Below are 26,521 nucleotides of genomic sequence, written 5' to 3'. Positions count from 1 at the left end.
GATGTAGGTCTCTCACTGCCATTGTATAAATAAGTAAACTGAGGCAGAGTCTTATCCCAGGTGAAATCTGCATTCAAAACCAGGCAGTCTGGCTCCAGAGCCATGGATCTGCTTTAGTAGTGAGAAAGGCACAGGCTTCACTGAGGACAAATCTGGTTCTCCTGATGTTTGTGCCACTTACTAGTTTGGTGGTCTTGGGCATTTTACCCAAACCTGGTCTGCCTCAGTTTCCTAACCTTAAAATTGATAATAATAATAGTATTTTCATTGGGTTTGCCTTGAAGAGTTGATGCAAAAAAGAACCTAGTTCAAGGCTGGGAACAGAGGAGGCACCTATAAATGACAATCATTTAACTGTTGCCAGTAATTTGAATCTGATGACATTCCTAAATTAACTGTAAATGGTGAATACATAGCATACCACACACTGGGTTCTGCTATTCTCAATTAACAGTTTGGGTTTTGTTTGTTTGCTTTTGCTTTGTTTGTTTTTTTTATCTTCATAAAGTCAAAGCATTCCTCTGGGTATTTTTTGTAGACAGATTACCGAGCCAGGTCAGTCATTCTGCCAGCCCCAGTCACTAGTACAGAGCTGATTCGTACTTTCAGAGCAGGCAACCAGCTACAAAGTACCTCTTGAGGGATGCTCAAAAAGGTTTTTTCTCTCTGTCTGCATTTTCATTTCATACAAGTGCAAAGGAAGAAGTCATCTCCAAGCCTTCTTACTTCCCCCAGCTCTGCATTAGCTCAGCGAGATGTTAAGTTATCACTGTTATTGCTTGCATGGCCCCATACAAGCAACAAGCACGTTTCAGTGTAATTTAGTTTCCCAGGATACATTTCATCATCTTCTCCAAAATTCTACTCCATGTGAGACTTGCTCATTAATTCATTCAACAATTTTTTTTTTAAACCAAGTTTCTACTTCATTCTAGGGCCTGTACTGCAACAGTAAAGACAAGGACAGAATCCTCCTTAAGATGCTGACATGAAGTGGACAGGTAGGCGGAGGAACACAGAGGAAAGACCATACAGTCAGGATGGAGGGAGGAAAGTGTTTGAGTGTGGACAGTCACACGGAATGCATGGAGAGAGCATACTTGGCTCGGACTCTATGGCCAGGGAAGGAGGTCTCATGGCATCCGTGCTGCTCTGAGGGACTTGTAGACACTGGCCAGAGGAAGGGGAATGAACTTCAAGCAGTGGGCAGGACTAACGTGAATTAATTTCAAGCAGAGGCAAGAATGTGGGCTGATATAGCAAAAATGATAGTGAAAATGTGCTTATGTTTTAGGAATTGTGTGCAAGTTAGTGAACATTAATTACCAGAAGACATATGAGATGTCGGTTTGATCCCTGGGCTGTGAAGATCCGTCGGAGGGAGGCTTGGCAATCCACTCCAGTACTCTTGCCTGGAGAATCCCCTGGACAGAGGAGCCTGGCGGGCTACAGTCCATAGGGTTGCAAAGAGTTGGACATGACTAAAGAGACCTAGCATGCAAGCATGCATAGTGAATTTTTTGTGCTTTTCCTCCCTTTATTTATAAGTTAAAATTTCCTTAGTGTGAATTTATAGAATAATGCATCTCAGGGTTGAACTGCTGCAACGTAATCAGATGGATCACAGTTGGAAATACCAGGTAGCAGAATTTTGCTTATTGTCTGGGTAAGCAATTAGTAGAAGACTCTAACAATTTTTAAAATACAATTATATTAGAAGTTTAGAAATGCTTGATAAATTTGAAAGTGTTTTTCACTAGCATGATTCCATCAAAAATTTAAGAAGTGAAAGAGAAGATATCATAATGTATTTACCTTGAATTCTGATTTTTGAAAGTTAAGGCAATATGAACTTGGTTTGTGGAAAATATATAGAGTCCTGAAAAACATTTATAACAGGTTATTGTCATTATATGCAACAGACTAGTACTACATATTAAGTTTCTCAGACATGAATAATTATAGGCAAAACAGGTAAAGATAGATGAAAATTACAAGAAATGATAACAACTCAGAGAGGGAAAACATGGTTGCCAGGGCTGAGGGTGGGGAAAACAAGAAGAGATTGGTAAAAAGAGTACAAATTTTCTGTTACAAGATGAATTAAGGTTTGAAGATCTAACGTAAAATATGGTGAGTATTGTTGATAACACTACATTGTATAATTAAAATGTGCTCAAAGAACAGAACTTATATGTTCTCACACAAAATAAGAAGGTAAACATATGAGGTGATAGATATGTTAATGAAATGGATGGGGGGATCTTTCATAATATGTATGTGTTTTAATTCATCACCATGTACACATTTTTGTGTGTGTGTATAATTGCTTTACAAAGTTGTGTTAGTTTCTGCTATTACAATGAAGTGAAACAGCTATATGTGTACATATATCCCCTCCTTCTGGAGCCTCCCTCCCACTTCACCCCTCTAGGTCATCACAGAGCACTCAGCTAAGCTCCCTGTACTATATAGCAGGTTCCCACATCTATTTTACATATGGTAGTGTATATGTGTCCAGAGAAGGCAATGGCACCCCACTCCAGTACTCTTGCCTGGAAAATCCCATGGACGGAGGAGCCTGGAAGGCTGCAGTCCATGGGGTCACTGAGGGTTGGACGCAACTGAGCAACTTCACTTTCACTTTTCACTTTCATGCATTGGAGAAGGAAATGGCAACCCACTCCAGTGTTCTTGCCTGGAGAATCCCAGAGACGGGGGAGTCTGGTGGGCTGCCGTCTATGGGGTCACACAGAGTCGGGCATGACTGAAGTGACTTAGCAGCAGCAGCAGTGTATATATGTCAGTCTTAATCTCCCAGTTCATCCATCCTCCATGCATACTAAGTATTTATAATTTTACCTGTCAATTGTACATAAATAAAGCTGGGAAAAATAATAACTAGTTGCCTGACAGGGACGCAAATGATCTCTCTCGGTGAATAAACTTAAACAAAAAATAAGTCTTTGAGAAGAGGCTGAAATTGGCCTGAGACTGGTTTGGCTACTCATGCTTTGTGTGGACAATCAACTCACCCATATTTCCTTCTAATATTTTTGTTTACTATTAGATCAACACTAGACTAACACTGGTTTAACTCTTTTAAATGAAAGCTAAAAATCAAAGGCTTATATATTTGCTATATTACACACACACATAAAATTTATACTTACTGAAAGCATACACAGAAGTCTTCAAAATCCAACCATATTTCTTTAGAAACACTGTTATTTATTGTTGTAAGTTCCTCCTGTGATTTTTCCTGTGTTGCTGTTGTCTGGCTGATCAAATCTTTTTCCAAACTGACTCCTTCAGCTGGATGGACTGTGCCATTGACTCCATAGTCTGCTGGTTCATCTGTGCAGAGCAGAAGACAACAGTGTCAAACACACCTAAGGTGTGAAATACTAAGTTATTAAGGTGTGGAAAACAGTAGAGGGGAGCTCACATACTGAAGTCTGTTTTTGAGAAAATATTTCCTGAGATAGTCATTTCCATGCAGGCCTCAGATTTGTAGAGGTCCATGCAGAGACCCATTTTCATACGCTCAGGAGAATTTAATCCTACCTTGCAAGCAGAGTGTCCAGAAAAATCTGAAAACCCTTTTATAAATTTGTGCACACATTCCTTAGAGATTGTAAAGTTATAACAGGTTTTAGCTGCTTATGCTTTATGTATGATCAAACCAGTCACTCTTAAAGGAAATCAACCCTGAATATTCACTGGAAGGACTGATGCTGAAGCTGAAGCTCCAATATGTTGGCCACTTGATGTGAAGAGATGACTCACCAGAAAAGACCCTGATGCTGGGAAAGATTGAGGGGAAGAGGAGAAGGGGACAACAGAGAATGAGATGGTTGGGTGGCATCACTGAGTCAATGGACATGAGTTTGAGCAAACTCAGGGAGGTAATGAAAGATAGGGAAGTCCGACATGCTACAGTTTATGGGGGCACAAAGAGTCAGACATGACTTAGCAACTGAACAATGCATGTAAAATCTGCTATAAACTGACATTAAGCGATGGGATGACCCAGACAACAGAAGAAGAAACAAAAACTTGAAAGATCTATGGTGACTGTTATCTTTCTATAGGACAATTGATCTCCATAGTCAGTGATTCTGCAATCTTATTTTATGTTTATCAAGGCCATAAATTTCCTGTACACTTTCTGGAACCACAATGTTATATATACACATGCCACACAACACTGTTTTTGGATTTGAGCCTTGGGAGTTCGCTCCCTGGGTTGGGAAGATCTCCGGGAGAAGGGTATGGCAACCCACTCCAGTAATCTTGCCTGGAGAATCCCATGGACAGAGGAGTCTGGTGGCACTCCATGGGGTCACACAGGGTCAGGCAAGACCGAGCAACAAAAGTCCATGGGGTCACAGAGTCAGACGTGGCTGAGCAACTCACACTTTTATACACACAAGTCATTATTCAGGAACTGAGGAATCTGCAGTGGTTTCAGTGCTTTGATCCAATGTGCATGCATTAAAACACATGAGCATGACTCATGGGGCTTTAATCAGATTGTCTTTCATGTTGACTTTAAGCTTGAATTTAACGAGTGTGATCATCTGATTTTTCTAGCCGGGAGCAGATTAGACTCTACACATCAGAGGAGACCTTGGGGTGAGGGGAGGGGTGCTGGGAACAGGAGAAGGGAGAGCAAGAAGCTGTCAGGAAGCAGAGACCCCTTTGTATTGTGATATCTGAGAAAAAAGTCATGAGGAGATTATTGATTTACCTTTTCCGAGTACAGGTTGTGAAGCAACATTTCCCTGTGAATTGAAAGGAACATACTGAGAAATCATTTATCAGTTCAACAAAACATGACTGCTCTCTAAAGCACCACGGTTTTTAAAAGGGTTCATACAGTCTTCTAAACACTGGAGAAATCGAAATTTCTCTAAATCCTTACTAAAACGTACAGCAAAATGGAATTTTTTTTCAACCTTAAAATCCGAAAGATGTGAATTTGAGTGAGAGTTTACATTTGTGACATTAAAATACTGCTCGTATGAGCTTATTACCTGTTTGAATCTTATAAGAAAATTTAAATTAAAACAATAATATCCCTGAGTAGATATGTTAGATGGTATGAGGCACTGATAATTTATAATTTATACACCAATAATTTATACTGATTGACTAAAATGAGATTATGATTAATGGTTACTATAAGAAACTAGTGGGCCTTCCCTTGTAGCTCAGTCAGTAAAGAGTCTGCCTGCAATGCAGGAGACCTGGGTTTGATTCCTGGGTCAGGAAGATCCCCTGGAGAAGGAGATGGCAACCCACTCCAGTATTCTTGCCTGGAGAATCCCATGGACAGAGAAGCCTGGTGGGCTACAGTCCATGGGGTTGCAGGAGTTGGACATGACTGAGTGACTAAGCACACATACAGAAACTAGAGAGGATTATTTCAAAGTATTAAAAATGGTTTCTCAAACTTTTAACAGGAAAATACATTGAATGCACATGTAGTAGTCTGCTATTTCTAAAACACAATGAAAATAATTTAAAAGATAAAATTGTATAAATTTATACAGACTAGTGGTGGGTGATGCTAACAATATTTTGGATGATGTAAAGTGGGTGGAGAAGAAAACAGAGTAGAGATAATTGAATATGAAGTGTTAGTGAGAAGCAAGCCCATCCAAGCCTTAAAAGCCCAGAAACAATTAGCAGGCATCTGAGAAGGAGAATACGCCAGTATTTTGGCCACCTGATGTGAAGAACTGACTCATTCAAAAGACCCTGATGCTGGGAAAGATTGAAGGCAGGAGGAGAAGGGGACCACAGAAAATGAGATGGTTGGATGGCATCACCGACTCGATGGACATGAGTTTGAGTGAACTCCAGGAGCTGGTGATGGACAGGGAGGCCTGGCCTGCTGCAGTCCATGGGGTCGCAAAGAGTTGGACACATCTGAGTGACTAAACTGAACTGAAAAGGAGGAAATGAGATACAGGCTGAAAATAATGGGGTGGGTTGAAAGTCTATATAAGGAACAGACAAGTCCCCACTTCTCCCTAATCCCTTCTGGTTTAGCATCTATCCTTCTTCAGCCTAAATAGGACATTGGAGCTTGATTTAAGTGGAGAAATTAAATGAAAAATCTCCAGATCTGGGTTCACAGACAGCGTGGGAAGCAAGAAAGGCTACTACAAAGAGAGGAGAGGAATTAAGTGAACATCCACATGATGAATTTTGAGACTCTCAGGAACTCTGCTGCTTGGCTTTAATAACTCTGGTGGATAAAAGTATGACAATCCTTACCACCACATTCCACCCCAGCAGGGAGATTAGAGAACCCTTAACCTATGAAACTGAACAGAGCTGGAGGAAAACCTCAGGGAATCTCATATTTGGAGCCAGTCCCACCCCTAGATGAAGCTCATTTATCCCCAATTATCTCAAGTTAAAGCTACCAGCTGACAAGCTCTATCCATGCCATAAAGCTTCTTCTAATCAGCAGCCCTTTAATGTCATAAACTCCTGATATGTGTCTAACAAAGTGCTACCAGGCAATTGAGGAAAGAGCCCCATATAAAAGAAAGAAACCAATGGATGTGGCTAGAGAGATTCATAGGAACCAGAAATAATCATATAAGGAGACGTTTTAAAAGTTAGTATTATCAGAAAGTTAAGAAGATAGTCATTTATCAAATAGTAAACTTCTATGAAAATACATCAAGAACAAGGTAGAGCTCTTAGAATCTAAAAATAGGAAAGTGAAATAAATTCAACGGGAAGTTTGAATGTAAAGCTGATTTTTAAAAAAGAGACTAAAACTGAAAACAACTTTTCAAAGAAAACATAGGTGAAGAGCTTCGTGACATTGGATTTGACACTGGTTTCTTAGATTTGACAACAAAAACACAGACAACAAAAGTAAAAAAAAAAATTGGACTATGTAGAAAATCTTCTGTCATTCAAAAAGAGCTAATCAACAGTGAAAATGCAGCCTACGGAATGAGAGAAATTATTTCCAAATTGTATGTGTAATAAAGGGTTAACATCAAGAATATACAAAGAACTTCTTGCTCTCATAATCTTTACTTTCCATGCATCTTCCCTCAGGGAATATTAGAAGATGCATGCCATTGAAATTAAAGTATAAAGTAGGAGGACAGCATAGTTTCCAAAAACTAGAAAATCCATCAGAGGAGAGAGAGAAGAGAAAGTCCCAGGATGACAACTGCAGGTTTCTATCAGTTTGAACAAGAGCAAGAGAGCAAAGGATCCCAGGGGTGATGTTTCCAGGAAAATAGTCGTCATTGATAGAGTTATCTCACATGTTTGTGTGGTGAAGGTGTTCAGGGGGTGTTTTTTTAATGGTGTTTCTTTAAAAAAAAAAAATTGTTTGGGACAGCTCCCTAATGTGTCATAGAAAAAATAAGCAAGCGAAAAAAAAAAAAATGAAGCAATTAGTTGTACATAAAGTTGTATAAGAAAAAATACCTAATCCTTCCACAGCTAGAATATTTTTAAAGAATGAATATTTTTACCCCTTATCATCTTTCTTCCATTACAGCTGGAAGTAAGGATGAAGGTGGAAGAAGAAACAGGTAAATAATTAATTCCTGACTTGTGCTAAATCTTAACTCTTAGGCAACATCTGAAAACAGTCATGTTTTCCCTATCATAAAATTTATATCTATTTTAAGAGGCAAAGGTAAGGCGGTTTTGCTGTTTAAAAACATGAACCATATAAGGCTGACTAGTCTGTGATAACAAACCAGTCCTGAAATCTCAATGGCTTTAACACATGGGGTTAATGTCTCTCTCAGGTTCAGTTCATTTGGGGGGACCAGATTTAAAGGGTTCCTTCCCCAGCTCACACATACCAATAAACCCTTGTATTGTGTAGCCCTGCCCCTGGGACACATACTTTCCTGATTATTGTGAGAGGAGCAGAGGGGTACCTGTGTGGGGTACCTGTGGGGGTACTGTGAAATGGGTACATAAGAAGCTTATTTTCAGTATTATTTATTGTGCTCAAATACATTTGTATACATTTCACAGTTTAAGGGGGGAAAAAAACTTTCATTGTTAAGAACTGGGCTAATAATAAGAGTAACATAGTTACCTGAGACATAATTTTTGTCAGTTGGTTTAAGTCTATCTGGCTAAAGGTTGCAGTTTCATCATTTTCAGTAAGGGAAGATAAACCAGATCCTGGAACCTGCCCTTTCTTAATAAAAGATCGTACAAAATGACTAAAAAAAAAAAAAAAAGAAAGAAAGAAAAATTTCTGTTAATCTTAACTTCTTGTTTAAAGGTACTAATAAATAAGTGCAGTTTTTATTGAGATATAAGTGACATACAACATTATTATTAGTTTCAGGCATTCAACATAACAATCAGTATTTGTATACATGGCAAAATGGTAATCAAAACTCTAAGAAATGTACATCACCACACACAGTTACAATTTCTTCCCCTTGTGATAAGAACTTTTAAGGCCTACTCTCTCAGTAATTTTCAAATATATAACTCAGTATTATGAACTATGGCTTCCCTGGTCACTCAGCAGTAGAGTCCACCTGGGTCAATGCAGGAGACATGAGTTCAATCCCTAAGTTGGGAAGATCCCCTGGAGGAGGAAATGGCAACCCACTCCAATATTCTTGCCTGGGAAATCCCATGGACAGAGGAGCCTGGCAGGCTGCAGTCCAAGGGGTTGCAAGAGTCAGACATGACTTAGGGACTAAAGCACCATCATTATTAGCTATAGTTCCCATGCTACACATTGCATTCCCAGGACTTATTTATTTTACAACTGGAAGTTTGTATCTTTTGGTTTCCTTCACCCACTTCATCCACCCTGACCTCCTGCCTCCGGCAGCCACCAGTCTATTCTCCTGTATCTACGAGTTTGTTTATTTGCTTAGATGCCACAAAGAAGTGAGAATATATGGTATTTGTCCTCCTTGTCTGCCTAATTTCACTTGACACGATGTCCTAAAGATCTGTCTATATTGTCACAAGTAGCAAGATTTCCTTCTCTTTATAGTGATTGAATAATATCCCTTTAATGTTTTGTCAACAATAGAAAGTCCTGATTTTGTTCATTTTATCAATCTCCTTCTTCCACAACCAGTAGTATATATATATTTTTTGATTTGTGTTAAAAACATTTAATTGCTTTCTATACTACTGAAGCACTAGTCTCTGTCAGTCAGTGCAATGCTGTAAAACTTTCCTGGAACACAGTTTATTTTAAAGCTATGGTGGTCATCTTTGTTGATGATCAGAACACACAGGAATCTTACATTTGGAGTTGACTTAATTGAGTATCAGAGCAATGTATCGGTGAAATAGGAGTCAAAATTTTAATTATGGGTGTGTGATATTTATAGCAGCTAGCCAAGTACACTGTATTTTCTTTCAGGTTATTACTGACATGACCCTTAAATCAACACTGCCAAAGCTAGAAGTTTATGGGTACAATATGATAGCATCACTGATTCAATGAACATGAACTTGGGCCAACTCTGAGAGATGGTGAGGGACAGGCAGGCCGGGTGTGCTGCACTCCATGAGGCCGCAGAGTTGCATACAACTTAGCAACTGGACAATAACAACAGAAATATATTTGTTATAGTACAAATATTTTAGGTATGTGTGTTTCAAAGATAAAATTAATTTTCATGTATATAGAACTTCCTTTACTTTTGGATTTTTCCTTGCTGCTGCTGCTGCTAAGTCGCTTCAGTTGTGTCCGACTCTGTGTGACCCCATAGATGGCGGCCTACTAGGCTCCTCTGTCCCTGGGATTCTCCAGGCAAGAATACTGGAGTGGGTTGCCATTGCCTTCTGTTTGGTAAAACTCGCTTTACCTCGTTTTAGCTTTTGTCTCAGATTTACCTGAAACTGCCACTAGAGGGTAGCACAAACACTTGTGAAGCTCTGATTCTTGCAGACGAGGCCAGGAGCCAGAACAGGCGAACCAGGCATATGGTTGCTACAACGACAATGTTTCAAGGAAAAGGAATTGTGTAGCAGTCACACTCCAGGGCTCATCAAAAACAAACCAACGGACCAGCTTTCTTTTATGCTGACCTGAGAACTCTGACTATCTAGCAGTCAGGTAGGATGAAATGCCATTCACACATGTTTTTGCTTTTGTCTAGGCCAGTTACAATGGATATTCAAGGAAATCCCTAACAGGTTCAAGCAGTGAATATGTTAACTGAATCCAATCAAGTGTTGAAGTCACCTAGACCCGGGTTACAGAATTTCATCCACCTTAATTAGGTAAAAAAACTGAAAGGAGGAATAAGAAAATCAAATAAGGGAGTCATGGGAAGTTCAGGTTGTGAAACCAACCGTTTGTGGTCCCTCTTAGCATAGAGATTCTAGACGTCAGTGTGTGACACTTTGAATACTGAAAAACTTAGTCTTGGTGGTCTGCAACTCTGGTTCATACAATCGACAAAATATTTGAGAAGTATGCAATCTCAATGAGCTAATAGAGAATCAAAAACTATTTGGAACGATAAAATTATCATAGTGGGTAACACTAACTATAAAATTAAGCAGAAAAATTACAAGGTTTACTATTTTTATGTTTAAGAAAATTCTGTCTCTACATGGTATTTTGTGTTTGCAACAGATGAAAAAAATGTAGCATGTTACATAATCTAACAAATTAGGCCATAAAATATAGCTTTATATTTAATTTTAGGCTTATAATGAAGTTATGGAGGCTTCCCTGGTGGCTCAGTGGTAAAGAATCTGCCTGCAATGCAGGAGACTCAGGTTCGATCCCTGGGTCGGGAAGGTCCTCTGGAGAAGGAAATGGCTACCCACTCCAGTATTCTTACCTGGAGAATCCCATGGACAGAGGAGCATGGTGGGCTACAGTCCAAGGGATTGCAAAAGGTCGGATACAAATGAGAGTTATGGGTATGAGAGAATTTTTGGTTTGTAAAATCTAATAGTTCAGTTCAGTCGTTGTCGTGTCCAACTTTTTGTGACCCCCATGGACCGCAGCACGCCAGGCCTCCCTGTCCATCACCAACTCCCGGAGTTTACCCAAACTCATGTCCATTAAGTCAGAGATGCCATCCAACCATCTCATTTTCTGTGGTCCCCTTCTCCTCCTGCCTTCATCTTTCCCAGCATCAGGGTCTTTTCAAATGAGTCAGCTCTTTGTATCAGGTGGCCAAAGGAATGGAGTTTCAGCTTCAGCATCAGTCCTCAATGAACACCCAGGACTGAGCTCCTTTAGGATGGACTAGTTGGATCTCCTTGCAGTCCAAGGGACTCTCAAGAGTCTTCTCCAACACCACGGTTCAAAAGCATCAATACTTATGCATAGGAAAAACCATGGTTCCCCAGAAACATCATTGTGATTATTTGAATTTTTAATGATGATTTATATAATTGGTAAGGGATGTCCCTGGTGGTTCAGACAGTAAGGAATCTGCCTGCAATAAGGGAGACCTGGGTTCAATCCCTGGTTCGGGAAGATTTCCTGGAAAAGGGAATGGCAACCCACTCCAGTATTCTTTCTTGGAGAATTCCGTGAACAGAGGGGCCTGGCAGACTATAGCCCTTGGGGTAGCAAAGAGTCGAATACGACTGAGTGACTAACATTTTCTTCTTTCTCGTATAATTGGTAAGAGTTTATTTATTATTCTTTTTGGCTTTTAAAGTACGTAAAGAAAATCAAATATGCCACTGTTGTAAATGCAATTTAAAATGTTTAAATAAATTCAGCTAACTTTTAAAACTTATTTAAGATTTGTATAGAAATTAATAATTTATTTATATGATTTTTTACAGGTTAAAATGAAAGTTTGGGAAAACTAGATTTGCAAATATATAACAGAACAAATCTTTCAAACCAAGGTAGCAGCAACTTGAATTTTCTGTGTATAAGATTCCCATGGCTAACTATGTCTGCTTTGCAGCCTAGCAGTCTCTCCTCACTCACTTTTCACTGTTTAATCGTTGATGGCACAGAACTGCAGGAGCCTTAAAAGTAAGATATTTCAATAATATTCCTAATATTTTCAACTTAACTAGAATCCAAAAATTGTAGATTGACTGGCTATGATGCAAACAGGCTCTGGAAGTAAGAAAGTACAATGAATAGACTTCTTATCTAAATTCTGACTGCTTTTATTCATCAGTTTATACTCTTAGCATGGATTTTAATATATCCAAGGGAAGGATAAACCATACCTAGTGGTAATTGTATTCATGACATATATAAGCCTATCATATATATATAAGCCATTCAAAAGTTTTAATGATTTAAAAAATTAGAATAAAGTACACTCATCATAAATGTAAAACCTGATGAAAACCTACCAATGAACACGGCCATATCACCATTATTCAGATCAAGAGGTATTATCAGGCCCCACAAATCCTGCCCTTGCCCATCACAGCCAACACTCCTCCCCATGGGTAACTTCCCGACTGTTGAGTTCCAGCACCATATATTGCTTTTATTAAAAAAAATCTGTATTAGTAAAATAATTAAAAATAAACCATATACATTTTGTACCAGATTTCTTTGGTCTAATATTTTTGTATGTGACATTTATCCATGCTGATTTTTGTTGCAGTATTTCTTTCACTTTATATCTATATATTATCATATTATCAGTCTTAGGTTTTACTATGATATCCAGCTGCAGTTTTCTCTGCATTTATATTATGTGACTTTTCTTAGAAATTCCTGAATCTTGATTTAGTTTTTTAACTTTTTGGAAAATTTTCCCATTATATTTTTATTTCATGATTATTCCCCAAACTCTATCCTGTACTTCTAAGGACCCATATACAAGTATGTTGTTCTTTATCAACTTGTCTTATAAGTCATATACTGTACTTTCCCTCATTTTTTTTTTTTTGTTTTTTGTTTTAGTCTCTGAACATCAGTCTGGATGTTGTCTTTTGACCTGTTTTTCATTTTTCTAACTTGTCTTTTTCTTGTTTTACCTAATCTGTCATCAAGCACATCCACTGAATTCTATATATCAGTTATTTTGTCTTCCTTGGTTCTAGAATCCCATTTTGTAAACCATTTTACATATTATTACTATTGAATATTTTTTATTTTTTACAACTTTATTGAGGGATTATTGAAAGATAGTTAACGGCACAAAAAAATTGATAATCCTTGATATATGTACATATCCATGTGTTAGTTATCAATTGCTTCATAACAAATCACCACACTTTTAATGGTAAAATCATATCACCCACTGCTCCTTTTCATTTCTGCTATCTGTAGACTTCATTTTCGCCACGATGAACTTCCCAGGTGGCACTAGTAATACAGAATCTGCTTGCCAATTCAGAAGATGCAAGAGATGCAGACTCAATCCCTGGGTGGAGAAGAGCCCCTGGAGTAGGAAATGGCAACCTGCTCCAGCTCCAGTGTTCTTGCCTGGAAAATTCCATGGACAGAGGAGCCTGGCAGGCTACAGTCCACAGGTTCACAAAGAGTCAGACACAACTGACTGACTGAGCACATAGACATGAACTTGTTAAAAACATGAGATCCAGGATCACAGGTTTTATTTCTATCCCTACTGTCACACTCAAATATTAGTAAATTTGGATTCTTCCTTCCCTTCTTTCTTTTTATTCTTCATTGTCTTTGCTGTTATATTTAGTTAGCTCTTTCTGTTTGTTTGTTTCTTTCTAAGAGTGACGGACTTCATCTCCCAGGTATTTATGACAATCATTTGATCTTGTGATTTAATTTACCAGGTAATAAAGAGCTGACTCATTTGAAAAGACCCTGATGCTGGGAAAGATTGAGGGCAGGAGGAGAAGGGGACGACAGAGAATGAGATGGTTGGATGGCATCACCGACTCGATGGACACGGGTTTGGGTGAGCTCCGGGAGTTGGTGATGGACAGGGAGGCCTGGCGTGCTGCGGTTCACGGGGTTGCAAAGAGTCAGACACAACTGAGCGAGTGAACTGAACTGAATCAAAAACATTTCCCAATGCTAACTTTTAAAGTAAAACAATACTGTAAAGTAATTAACCTCCAATTAAAATAAATAAATTTATATTAAAAAAATAAAGTAAAACAAAATACTGTGTCTCAGTATTTGGCTTCTCAGACAGAAGCCAAAGCTGTAAAACCTGACATATTTAGGCCTTATTTTAACCAATTCAAAATTTATCTTAAATGTTTATTACTGTGAAATAGAACCTACATTTTTGTTTTCCTATAATCACTGCATTTACACAAACTGAAATACATTTGCCACCAAACCATACATTTTTAACTACACAAGTCACAAAATACTTTATCTGTTAACAAGAGGTATTCATGGGAAAGACTGTTAAATACTTACGTTTCTGTTGGAATGGTAAATGGAGTCATTCTATAATTCAAAAATGGACTTGAAATCTCAAGAAATTGGTCAGGCTTCTTTATTACTATTTCTAAAAAGAGAAAGGCAGTGTTCCACACTTGTTAAAAGAAATATTCCAAGATTATACGTAGAATTTAACATTTAATGCAATACTGATTAGATTATCCATTTACTCAGCAAATTTCAGTAGACTTAAATAGAAACGTACGTGATATATAAAGTTTCGTACTAAAAAGGCTTTATAGATTCTGCCAATTTGAGATTTCTTCAGTCTTCCTTCAGTTGCTTTCCAGATTTACAACATGAAACAATGAAATCTCAAGGGAGAAAGTCAGTCATGTCTTCTAGAGTTATTACTGTATTTGGCATTCGCTGCTTTTTCAAGTACAAGAAAGACTTTCTATAAAAGTCTTTTACTAAAAAATGTTTTCTTTTAGTTAACCTCTAACAACACAATTGCTCAAGGCATGAAAAAAAAAGTGGGCTAAATACATGAAGTTAGTAGTAGGAAGAACAGAAAATGTAACAAGCAAAGGTCAGAAATAGAAAAGAAAGCAATAGGCCAAGAAATTAGTTATGGGTATTCCTAAAGGTGTCTGAAGATGACAAAGAAGTAACTTCTCAATAGATAAGGCACACAGCCCATGCACAAATATGGTGAACAGTAAATTAAACATTAGGCATGATTATCTTAACAAAAGCTCCTATAGCAGTGGAAAAGATGCCCACAGGATGAAAAGAAGGGAGAATATGACACAGTGCATTTGACTTTTCTGTGCTTCTTCTGTGATCATCTCTAAATTGATCTCTTTCTCTGTTTCCTGTTATTTTCACTTGAAATACTAAACCCAGTGGAGAGAAGACAGCGATGTGGTAAGCCTCGAAGTGGAAGACCTCAGTTCTGGAATCCCATCAAGACTGAGGTTTTCTTCCACAGCTTACAACAGAGACACAGAGTTATACAACAGTCAGTAGCAAAATCAGAAAATAGCTGTAATATTTTTCAGCCATTTAAAATGTTAAAAAATATTTAATATTTTTCCTTTCCTTCCTCTATTTCTGATATTCTGAAAGAACTGTTTTAAGTGCGCCTCTATGCATTTAGGGTTTCCCAGGTGGCTCAGTGGTAAAGAATCTGCCTGCCACTGGAGGAGATGCAGGAGACAGTTTCGATCCCTGAGTCAAGAAAATCCCCTGGAGGAGGAATTGGCAACTCACTCCAGTATTCTTGCCGGGAAACTCCCGTGGACAGAGAAGCCTGGCGGGCTACAGTCCATGGGGTCGCAAAGAGGAAGGCACAACTGAGCACAACCATCTTTGCATTTAATTAAAATATAGCTTTAAATTAAATTAAAATATACCAAGATTTTTCTCTCAAGCATCATGTGAATTCTGATCTTTGGAAAAACGAAAGTGGACAGGAAGCAAAGAGGGAGGGAGGAAAGTTGGAAAGTTCCTGGGATCAAAATCAACAGTTGGCACTGGAGTGGCATCAACAGCCTGTTGCAGAAACTCAAGGAATGTAAGGAAATAACTGAAATAATGAAGCAGGTGGGAGAGAGGCAGACAAGGTTAGTAAAACTAAATAAATAAATAAAAATAAACTGACCGTTTCTCCTTTACATCTAAGCCAGATATTTCTTTAATCTTTGTTCTTTTCTGGCAAGGATAAAACATGTTGTGCTAGAAAATTTTTGCCACCAGCTGTACTGGTTGTATCAATGTTGGCAGAAAGCAAATGTGAGGAAAATTACATGGTTAACAGTTGTTATTTATATCTTAAAAACATGTAAATTATGGTTGGACGTAGGAGGCAAGGAACAGGTAAATACTCCAATCTCTGTGGCTATTGTAGTTTTAGGATCCTGAGTACCACTGTACCAGTGGTACCGTGAGTACCACTGAGACTTATGTATTACTCTGCGGCTGAGATACAGTTCTTTTGTCCCATGCACTGAAGGATCAGCAGTACTTGAATTGGTTGCAGGAACACAGCAAGCACCACCATTAAGAGTATAAGACGTGGTTCATGGGACCAACCACTTAAAGCTTATTTACATGCTTCTGAGGGATGCCTTTAGTGAACTGGCACTAGGTATGTTCACTGTGGCTTTGTCTTCATTGTTCATTCAAGGACAGGCCTGATGCAATAACCTCTAGAATGTGATGACCTGTTACTGGATCAATACAATTAGAAGATAATGAGGTACTGGAAAAGAAAAAGGAAGAAAATGAGAAAGCAAGGGAAAGAACACAAAGATAATAAAAAAGATAATTTAAGCTTTTTGGAATAGGAAATACACACACACACACACACACACACACACACACATATAAACCACAGCACTCCAATTCTTTATCATCATTCATTAAAACCTGCAAGTGTAAATTAGCTACAGAAAGGCCATATGTTTACTTTGAATCAACATAAACAAACTGAGCTATTCTGCTAGGCCATAATTTTTTAATTTTTAGTTTTTGTTTTCTAATCCCCTCTGCTCATGATTTTCCATTTATGGTCTTGCTCAACTCTTCTCTTGCCATGTTGGTCTCTCTTCCATTCAAACATGGTGCTCACAGAAGGAGTGCAAATGAAGACGTAGAGAAATGATTAAAGGAATAAAAAATTAGACTTGGATTATAAGGAATTCAGAAATAAAAGATAAGAATAAGAACCAAGTGGGAACAGACTCCTTAGCATATACTCAGCCTGTGTGAACCTGTGTATTTCCAAGTACAATTGCTGTTCATTGGCTACATGACAATATTGACAGGAGCCAGCCCAGGCAGAAGTCGTACTCCTATAGCAGTTTCAAATAGAATTCAGCCAATTAAAGATGATGTCCTACTGGGCAGCACAGAATGATCCCCATGTTTGAAATCCACACCAGTGGGTTAACGTATATGCTATTTATGTGCTCCAAACCACTTTTCTATCACAGTTATAATCATAGTGCCATCACCCAAAGAATGGCCTGTATTTATCTGGTCAGTTTAGATGTGAAAACCAAACTAATCAGAGTCTGAGATGTGCAGAAGTCATCCTTTCAGACATAAAATTAGATGAAGGCTTTAAGTGTAATGTTGGATTGCTTTTTTGATATATCTCTCACATTACAAATAGAACTATTAGAACTTCATAGAGAGAAATGTTGATTAGATTTTTGGACAATATGAACCATACCTTGAGCTTCATCTGTTATAACAGCTTCTTTTTTTGGACGAAAGAGTTTCCAGGGAGGTACAGGAGGTGGTTTTGGCGGTGCTATAAGGGGGCAGGATCTAGTTCTTGTGACCAGCACAGGATGGCTACAGATATGGGAAAGCCCATATTCTCTAAGCTTCTCAGCAGAATCAGCCTAAAAAGTGGAAGGCAGTGTTAAAAGGATTTTTGTATCTGCTTTATGCATTTAAGATAACACTTTTCATCATTATAGAAATATTATCACCACTATTCTAGAGAGATATAGTGGTAATATTTCTGCATCCTTTAGTGTAAGCAGTAGGGCCTCCCTGGAAGCTCAGATGGTAGAGAATCTGCCTGCAATGCAGGAGATCCAGCTTTGATCCCTGGGTCAAGAAGGTGCCCTGGAGAAGGAAATGGCAACCCACTCCAGAATTCTTGCCTGGAGAATCCCATGGACAGAGGAGCCTTGTGGGCTACAGTCCATGGGGTTGCAACGAGTCACGACACGACTGTTACTAACACACACACATAGTGTAAGTGCTATTACTCTCTCTATTTCTTTCAGTCTTTTAGGGTATGTGGGGCTCCCTTTATTTATTTACAAAATGAGGACTAGAACTAGAAGTCACTTCTCAGTTCTAAGATTTTAAGATTCTATGACATTGCAAAAGTCTCAGAATAGCAGTTTTGGTCCAAAATTAATCAACTATTATTTTTGTTGGGCTTCCCTGGAGTCTCAGATGGTAAAGAATCTGCCTGCAGTGTAGGAGATCCAGGTTTGATCCCTGGCTAGGGAAGATCTCCTGGAGAAGGGAAAGGCTACCCATTCCAGTATTCTTGCCTGGAAAATTCTATGGACAGAGGGTCACAAAGAGTTGGACACAACTGAGTGACTAATACTTTCTTTAAAGGTTAAAGATTTGATACAGGTACTTAACATATAAAGTCTTTGTCAGTTTTTTTTTTTTTTTTTTTTTAAGCACCAGCAATTGCTCGATAGTTTTCAAAAAACCCCACTGCTCTTAGGGTGCTGGGTCCTTGAGGGTAAGCAGTTGCCTTGTCTACAGTTTATGTCCTTAGGCTTCCCTACACAAAATCCCCATGATCACTCCTGACAAAGGAGGCATTCACAGAAGGGCAGATGGTCCAGGCAAATCCAAATCAAGTCATTGGAAGAAATTCAAGTCATTGTAGAAATTCAGCTACTGACTGATGGCTGAAAGATGCCACAAGAAATCAAAAGGTATGTGTAGGTTAAAATAACATACCCTGTAGTCAAATTCTTATATTATGGTCTAAACGCTGATACATTTAAAGTAAAATAAAACATTAACTACATTAGAGTCAGTTTTGCCAATAACTGTTTTTCTTCCTAGTGGTTTTATATCATTGATTTCTATGCAAATAGCAACGTTTGAAAATGAAAATTTACAAAGTAGTAATCTGAATTAGGATCAGAAGCTCACCTGCTAGCCTATTGGAAATTACTGCCTTAGCTAGAACATGTGTTATTAAGTTCTGCTACTGCTGCTAAGTCGCCGTAGTCGTGTCCAACTCTGCGACTCCATAGACGGCAGCCCACCAGGCTCCCCCGTCCCTGGGTTTCTCCAGGCAAGAACACTGGAGTGGGTTGCCATTTCCTTCTCCAGTGCATGAAAGTGAAAAGTGAAAGGGAAGTCGCTCAGTTGTGTCCGACTCTTAGCGACCCCATGGACTGCAGCCCACCAGGCTCCTCCGTCCATGGGATTTTCCAGGCAAGAGTACTGGAGTGGGGTGCCATTGCCTTTTCCTTATTAAGTTCAGCAGAGTCATTTAAAAGCTTTATGAATATATGGAATAAAGAGAAAAGTCGCTTCAATGTTTTAAATTTTTTTTAAAGCACTAATTTAAGGAGAGGAAATGGTCATGCCCCTTTTATCCCATCTATATGTTGGCAATTCATTGAAAAAGTTCAGAAACCTCTGAAATTATGCTTTAATAATTCAAGGTCAACTCTTTGCGACCCTTTGAACTGTAGCCTGGCAGGCTCCTTTGTCCATTGAATTTCCCAGGCAAGAATACTGGAGTGGGTTGCCATTTTCCCCCTCCAGGGGATCTTCCTGACCCAGGGATTGAACTGGCATCTCTTGTATCTCTTGCATTGCAGGCAGATTCTTTACCCACTGAGCCACTGGGAAAGCCCTAAGTAGTATTTATAAGTTGAGTAATTTCTGGATAGTTCATACATTTGCTCTGTATATCTCAGTTCCTTCTTATAATTGCAACCAAAATTGTAATCCACTTGCTTTCTCTTTTGAACAGTGGAACACCAGAAAACAAAACTATTCAAGGCATTCAGAAGATGTAAGAAATAGTATTAAATAATTATGTATGGTATTTTCATCTATTTTATTATTTAAATAATTCACAAAAGTATTAGCTTGATGTGGAATGGATGTGGAAAAGACTCTGATGCTGGGAGGGGTTGGGGGCAAGAGGAGAAGGGGACAACAGAGAATGAGATGGCTGGATGGCATCACTGACTCGATGGACGTGAGCCTGAGTGAACTCTGGGAGTTGGTGATGGACAGGGAGGCCTGGCGTGCTGCGATTCATGGGGTCGCAAAGAGTTGGACACGACTGAATGACTGAACTGAACTGGACTGAAAGTATGTAAGTAAGTTTCTCATACTTCACTTTATTTCCAACATACTACACAATACTTCTGAATAAGGTAAAGCAATGCTTAATAATTGTCATAGTTTGATATTGAGAAACTTTGTTCAAGGGTTCCAGATTTCCTTATATTAGCATTAGGGACAGAGAGTAATTTAAAATAGTGAAACATTCTAGTGAAATACTTAATAGGCCTCTTCAGGAAATATTTTTGAATAATTCATGTTTTTGTTGTTGTTTAATCACTAAGTAGTATCTGGCTTTTTGCAACCCCATGGACTGTAATCTGCCAGGTTCCTCTGTCCATGGGATTTTCCAGGCAAGAGTATTGGAATGGGTCGCCGTTTCCTTTCCCAGGGGAATCTTCCTGACCCAGGGATCGAACCCGCATCTCCTGTACTGGCAGGCAGGTTCTTTACCACTGAGTCACCAAGGAAGCCCAAATATAAGACAAACCAGAAGTTTCCTTGCCCACAACACCCTTTCACTCCCTTACTCAGTCCACCTCAGATATTCTAACAGGAAGGGTTTGAGAAAGAAGAGGAGGCTTTTTTAGAAGTCCCAGTTAACCCATTTAAATAAAAAGGAAATAATAAATAAACAAATAAAACTAAAATTTAGAAGACCCTAACAAGATGGGGGGATAAGATAGAGTAATTTGTGAAACTGTTTTTTTTCCACGTTTTGCTTTGTTTTCTTGCATTCTTTACCAATTCCTCACATAAAGCTAAAGTGTTGATTTTATTTTACATGTTGGTCTTCTTGTCTTTGGGGCTAGAATTTTTTGCTATGTACTCCATTTAATAAAATTCCATTAGAAAGAATTTTCTTCTGTAGATTTATCTTCAAAACATCATATCATCTTTATATTCTGATCTCTACCAAGAGACCCTGCTTATCCTAATAGGTAACGTAAAAGAAACAGCAGGAGGCTGTAATGTTGGAGGCAGTTCATTACAGCTTGGAAGCTCATCTCATTACTGTTGCAGACACTGGGCCAATTCCTGAACCACTGGACCCTGTAAGACATTTCAACCCCCACAGTGAGGATTTATAATACTCTGCATGTCCAGGCTCCCTTCCACACCTCAGACTGCCTCTAAAACTTCTCCTTTTGCAGTCTGTTCAAACTCCAGTAGTCCCTTGAACCCAGTGGGTTATCCTTCACCTCCAAACTTTCCAACATAAGCTTCCTTCTGCTTCACGCATATGCTTTTTCCTACTTTCCAGGCTAACTTGAAAGCCACTGCTTCAACAATTTTCTTTTTTTTCCTTTGGGAAGACTTCCCTCAGTTCAGCTCACTTGCGCAGTTGTGTCTGACTCTGCAACCCCATGGACTGCAGCACACCAGACTTCCTTGTCCATCACCAACTTCGGGAGCTTGCTCAAACCCATGTCCATAGAGTCTGTGATGTCATCCATCCATCTCATCCTCTGTTGTCCCCCTCTCCTCCTGCCTTCAATCTTTCCCAGCATCAGGGTCTTTTCCAGTGAGTCAGTTCTTCGCATCAGGTGGCCAAAGGATTGGAGTTTCAGCATCAGCATCAGTCCTTCCAATGAATATTCAGGGTTGTTTTCCTTTAGGATTGATTGGTTTGATCTCCTTGCAGTCTTCTCCAACACCACAGTTCAAAAGCATCAATTATTTGGTGCTCAGCTTTCTTTATGATCCACCTCTCACATCCATACATGACTCCTGGAAAAATGATAGCTTTGACTAGATGAACATTTGTCAACAAAGTAACGTCTCTGCTTTTTAATATGTTGCCTAGGTTTGTCATAGCTTTTCTTCTAAGGAGCAAGCGATTTATAATTTCATGGCTGCAGTCACCATCTGCAGCGATTTCCCTAGTCACCCACTAGCCAGAAAGATGTGTCTCTGCTATGTGTTCCAGATACATTATTTCACTTCTTCATTAATTCATTTATTTGGTTACTCAGTCAATGCACTTTATTTAAATGCTACATCTACCATATTCCAAGCAACTCCTATTATGCTAATATTCTAACTTTATTACTGCTTGCTTGCCTGCTTTTCTCATCAACTCTAAACTTTGCGGGGAAAGTCCTTATTAATCACGCTCAACATGGTGTCTTCCTCAGATTCCAGTTAGCTGTTTAGCAAAGAATAATTAATTAACATCTGTTGAATTAATGAATAAACATGTGCTTTTTTTCGGTCTTTTAAATTTAAAAAATTTTGTTTACCAGTTTTTCAGTCAGAAAGACAAAAGTTCCAGTGAATTTTTCTGTGCCTTCTTTTTTGTGTAATTACGATGTCAATCTTATCTTTTTGTGTTTCAATTTTAAAAAGTATTTAAGTACTTCCCATGGAACACTCCGCAAAGCATGGCTCATGGTCTTTTGCAGTCCACAGTATTAGAGGGTTTAATTTCCCTGGAGTAGCTAAGGCAATGGCCAATGTCAGGTAGTAAGATTAAGAAAAAATAAAATCAGGGCTGATGCAGCCATCCTAAAAAGAGACGTAATTTGAGGGGGGGGCCCTGAGAAGCACACTTGAATTTAGCCATGACTAAACTTGAACAACTTTTAAATGAAAACAGAAGAACTGTCCTTTTCTCTACATTGATAATAGCACATTATGTCCTATTGTCTTGACAATATTACCCTTCTTACATTGCAGACTTTTGCAGTAAGGAATGTTTCCTATCTAAAAAAGAGAAGGAGAAGGTGGGGGCAGGAAGAAGGAAAGAAAAAGAAGAAGAAATGAACATTTAAGCTCCTTGGTCAAATCATCCAGAAGACAAATATAAGTGCAATAATCCTACAATTGGATTATTTACATTTCAGTAAATGTAAAGGTGTATTTACATTTCAACAAAATCTCCATTCAATTTTTTAATAGTAAGCTGTTTCTAATTAATCAAACTATTATATTACTGTTTTCTTATACTTTAATGATTTCAGTCAGTTCAGTCACTCAGTTGTGTCCAACTCTTTATGACCCCATGAATCGCAGCACGCCAGGCCTTCCTGTCCACCACCAACTCCTGGAATTCACACAATTTCAGACACATGGAATTCTAGCAATAAAGTGCTGGATGTCTAAAATTCCCCCTAGAGAGTTAGGGATCAATACAAATGCAATAAGATGTTTGTCTAAATAGATTGAAGAGTAATCTAGTGAGCTTTACCCTTTAAAAGAGAAGGAGAAAAGAATGACTTTTTATGTCCAAAACCCAAAAATAACATAAAAATTATGGCAAATCCACACATCTCATGTATCTATTAAATATTACGTTGACAAACGTTTAACATCACAGGAAAATGGTAGTGATACAGTGTCAAATGAAAAAGCTCATTTCAAAACAGAAAGTAAAATAGAATTTCCCTGAGTAAAAAGTTTATACACATATACATGTAGGAAATATGCAGAGAAGAAAAAAAAAAAAGCAAAGTACATAGACCAAAATGTTAACAGTGCCTATGACTAAGCATTTATATTACAAATATTTAAATTTTATTCCCTTTGTCCATATTTTCTAAATTTTCTATAAGTTGTTAACTTTCTAAGAAAAGAGCAATTAACATTTTTGTATTATTTTAAGGCATTCATAGCAGTGGTTTACTAGATATGAATTCATTTAATTTGTCTTAGGTTAAGAAAATATGTATGATCTGTTTATAGAAAAGTGATGTATTATTACTTAGAAGTGATTTATACAATTCTCACTGAAATACATGATTTGATGCCCTTTGTTTACAATGAAGAGAAGTGATAAACTATATGAAACTACATCTTTTTTTCTTCTTCTTTTTTTTTTTTTTAGATTAAACTATTGCAATCATCTGGGCTTCCCCAGTAGCTCAGCTGGTAAAGAATCTGCCCGCATTGTGGGAGACCTGGGTTGGATCCCTGGGTTGGGAAGATCCCCTGGAAAAGGCCATGGCAACCCACACCAATATTCTTCCCTGGAAAAGCCCCATGGACAGAGAAGCTTGGTGAGCTACAGTCCATGGGGTTGGTCGTAGAGTGGGACACAACTGAGGGACTAAGCGCAGAACAGCATTAAGAAAACTTTGCCTGTACTGAGTCCCTGTACCAAAGTGTTTAATTACAGAGACAAGACTGGAATTCAAGAATAAAATTGTAATTGAATAATGGTATATTTTCTACTTTCATTGTTGCAAAAGGGTATTGACAAACTTTGGAAAATTCCTAAAGAGATGGGAGTATCAGACCACCTTACCTGTCTCCAGAGAAATCTGTATGAAGGTCAAGAAGCAACAGTTAGAACTGGACATGGAACAACAGACTGGTCCAAGATTGGGAAACGAGTAGACAAGGCTATCTTCTGTCACCCTGCTTATTTAACTTATATGAGAGTACATCATGCAAAATGCCAGGCTGGATGAATCACAAGCTGAAATCAAGATTGCTCGGAGAAATTTCAACAACCTCATATATGCAGATGATACAATTCTAATGGCAGAAAGTGAAGAGGGGCTTCTTGATGAGGGTGAAAGAGGAGAGTGAAAAATCTGACTTGAATCTCAACACTTAAAACTAAAGATCACGGCATCTGGTCCCATCACTTCATGACAAATAGAATGGGAAAAAGTGGGAGCAGGGACAGATTTTCCTTTTTTGGGCACCAAAATCACTGCAGACTGTGACTGTGGCCATGAAATTAAAAAAACGCTTGCTCGGTGGAAAGAAAGCTATGACAAATCTGGACAGTGTATTAAAAAGCAGAGACATCACTTTGCTGACAAAGGTGCACTATAGTCCAAACTATGGTTTTTCCTGTAATCATGTATGAATGTGAGAGGTGGACCATAAGGAAGGCTGAGTGCTGAAGAACTGAATCTTTTGGATTGTGGAGCTGGAGAAGACTCTTGAGAGTCCCTTGGACAGCAAGGAGATCAAACTAGTCAATCTTAAAGGAAATCAACCCTGAAAATTCATTGAAAGGACTGATGCTGAAGCTGAAGCTCTAACACTTTGGCCACCTGATGTGAAGACCAACTAACTGCAAAGAACCTGATGCTGGGAAACACTGAAGGCAAAAGAAGGGGATAGCAGAGGATAAGATGATTGGATGGCATCTCAGACTCAATGGACATGAATTGAGCAAACTCTAGGAGATAGTGGAGGACTGGCTTGCTTCATTCCATGGGGTTGCAAAGAGTCAGACATGACTTGGTAACGAAAAAAACAACACTTTTCTACAACAAAGGACCACAGACACACACAAACACATAAATTATACCAAGTTTCTTGGCCTTGAGTGCTTACCATCTTCTCTAATAAAAATATCTTCTTTTCAAACAAATAGAGAGGTGTGAAGGTTGCATATACTACCATCTGAGGGGACTGTATTGCTGAAGAACCTGTAAATCCAAACATATATTGTGTCATGGGAATTCTAGCCAAAATGGGTCTGGCAGGTCAAGGTAGACCATTCAGATTTCTTAATGACCTTATCTTTGCTGATGAAAAATAGGTAAACGACTTGACATGCATTAAAAAAATGTTAACTCTCAAATGCACATCTATAGTATAGAATGTCTCATTAGTTTTACTTTGATAATAGTACCATATAATTCATTAAGGAATCATTTTATTTCAATGTAAAAAAGTTATTACATAAACTCACTCTGGCTATTAGCCTATGTAACTTAACTTTCATAGAATCTTTAATTTGAATTTAAAGAAGTTTGGGAGTTTCTATGTCATTTCAAGGAGAAAAAAAACACAAATTAATCCTCTCATGAGAAAGGGAAACTAAGAAGGTAACTTAGTTTGAAATGTATAATGCTTGTAGATTTGCTTCTGAGAATCAATATTTATTCCCTAATATCCCTGAAATTACTACATTTGATTCATCGTGTTTTTGTCCTTTAAAGATTCTGGTCAAAACAACAGAATTCATTTTCTTCTTGTTTTTATTTTTAATTGAAAAGTTTTGCTTTATTCCTTTAAAGTTTAAGCAGTTATATATAACTGCACTATATAATGTTTATTGAAGAATAATATCTTTAAAGCCACATTATGTAAATTAGATGTGAGCCCTGGCTCACTCCAGAATGGATTAAGATGTGAAATATGCCAAACTTATAAAAATATGTTTTCACATTTAAAAAGAAAATTTGTATATGTATGGGAGCAAAATTTGTCATCCCAAAATGCATCTCCTTGGCATGAGGATTATTTTAGCCTGATGCTTTTTAAGAACTTACCACCCCTCATAACTGTCTAAAAGAATTTAAAGGCCTGGTCCAGGCAGAGTACTGTCACCAGAGAGCCTATAAAGAATGTGGGCCTGTGGGCCAGGTGTGTTTGAGG

The 26,521-nt window shown here is 38.3% G+C and overlaps 1 protein-coding gene across 1 annotated transcript in view; it reads right to left on the bottom strand.

Annotated features, from left to right (window-relative positions):
• Positions 1-26,521, bottom strand: part of ADGB (androglobin) — a 188,449-nt gene that overhangs the window by 92,834 nt on the left and 69,094 nt on the right. Inside the window, exons 10-16 of the mRNA XM_018053314.1 lie at positions 25,472-25,566; positions 17,553-17,727; positions 14,348-14,438; positions 8,102-8,231; positions 4,754-4,787; positions 3,174-3,357; positions 1,816-1,879 (exon numbers count right to left, since the gene is read on the bottom strand). Of these exons, the coding sequence (XP_017908803.1) occupies positions 1,816-1,879; positions 3,174-3,357; positions 4,754-4,787; positions 8,102-8,231; positions 14,348-14,438; positions 17,553-17,727; positions 25,472-25,566 (773 nt within the window). The remainder of the gene's footprint in view (positions 1-1,815; positions 1,880-3,173; positions 3,358-4,753; positions 4,788-8,101; positions 8,232-14,347; positions 14,439-17,552; positions 17,728-25,471; positions 25,567-26,521) is intronic.

This window comes from Capra hircus, chromosome 9, assembly GCF_001704415.2.
Source record: "Capra hircus breed San Clemente chromosome 9, ASM170441v1, whole genome shotgun sequence".
Taxonomy (NCBI): domain Eukaryota; kingdom Metazoa; phylum Chordata; class Mammalia; order Artiodactyla; family Bovidae; genus Capra; species Capra hircus.
The sequence above is the reverse complement of the archived record's forward strand: the minus strand, read 5'-3'. Positions and strand labels throughout refer to the sequence as shown.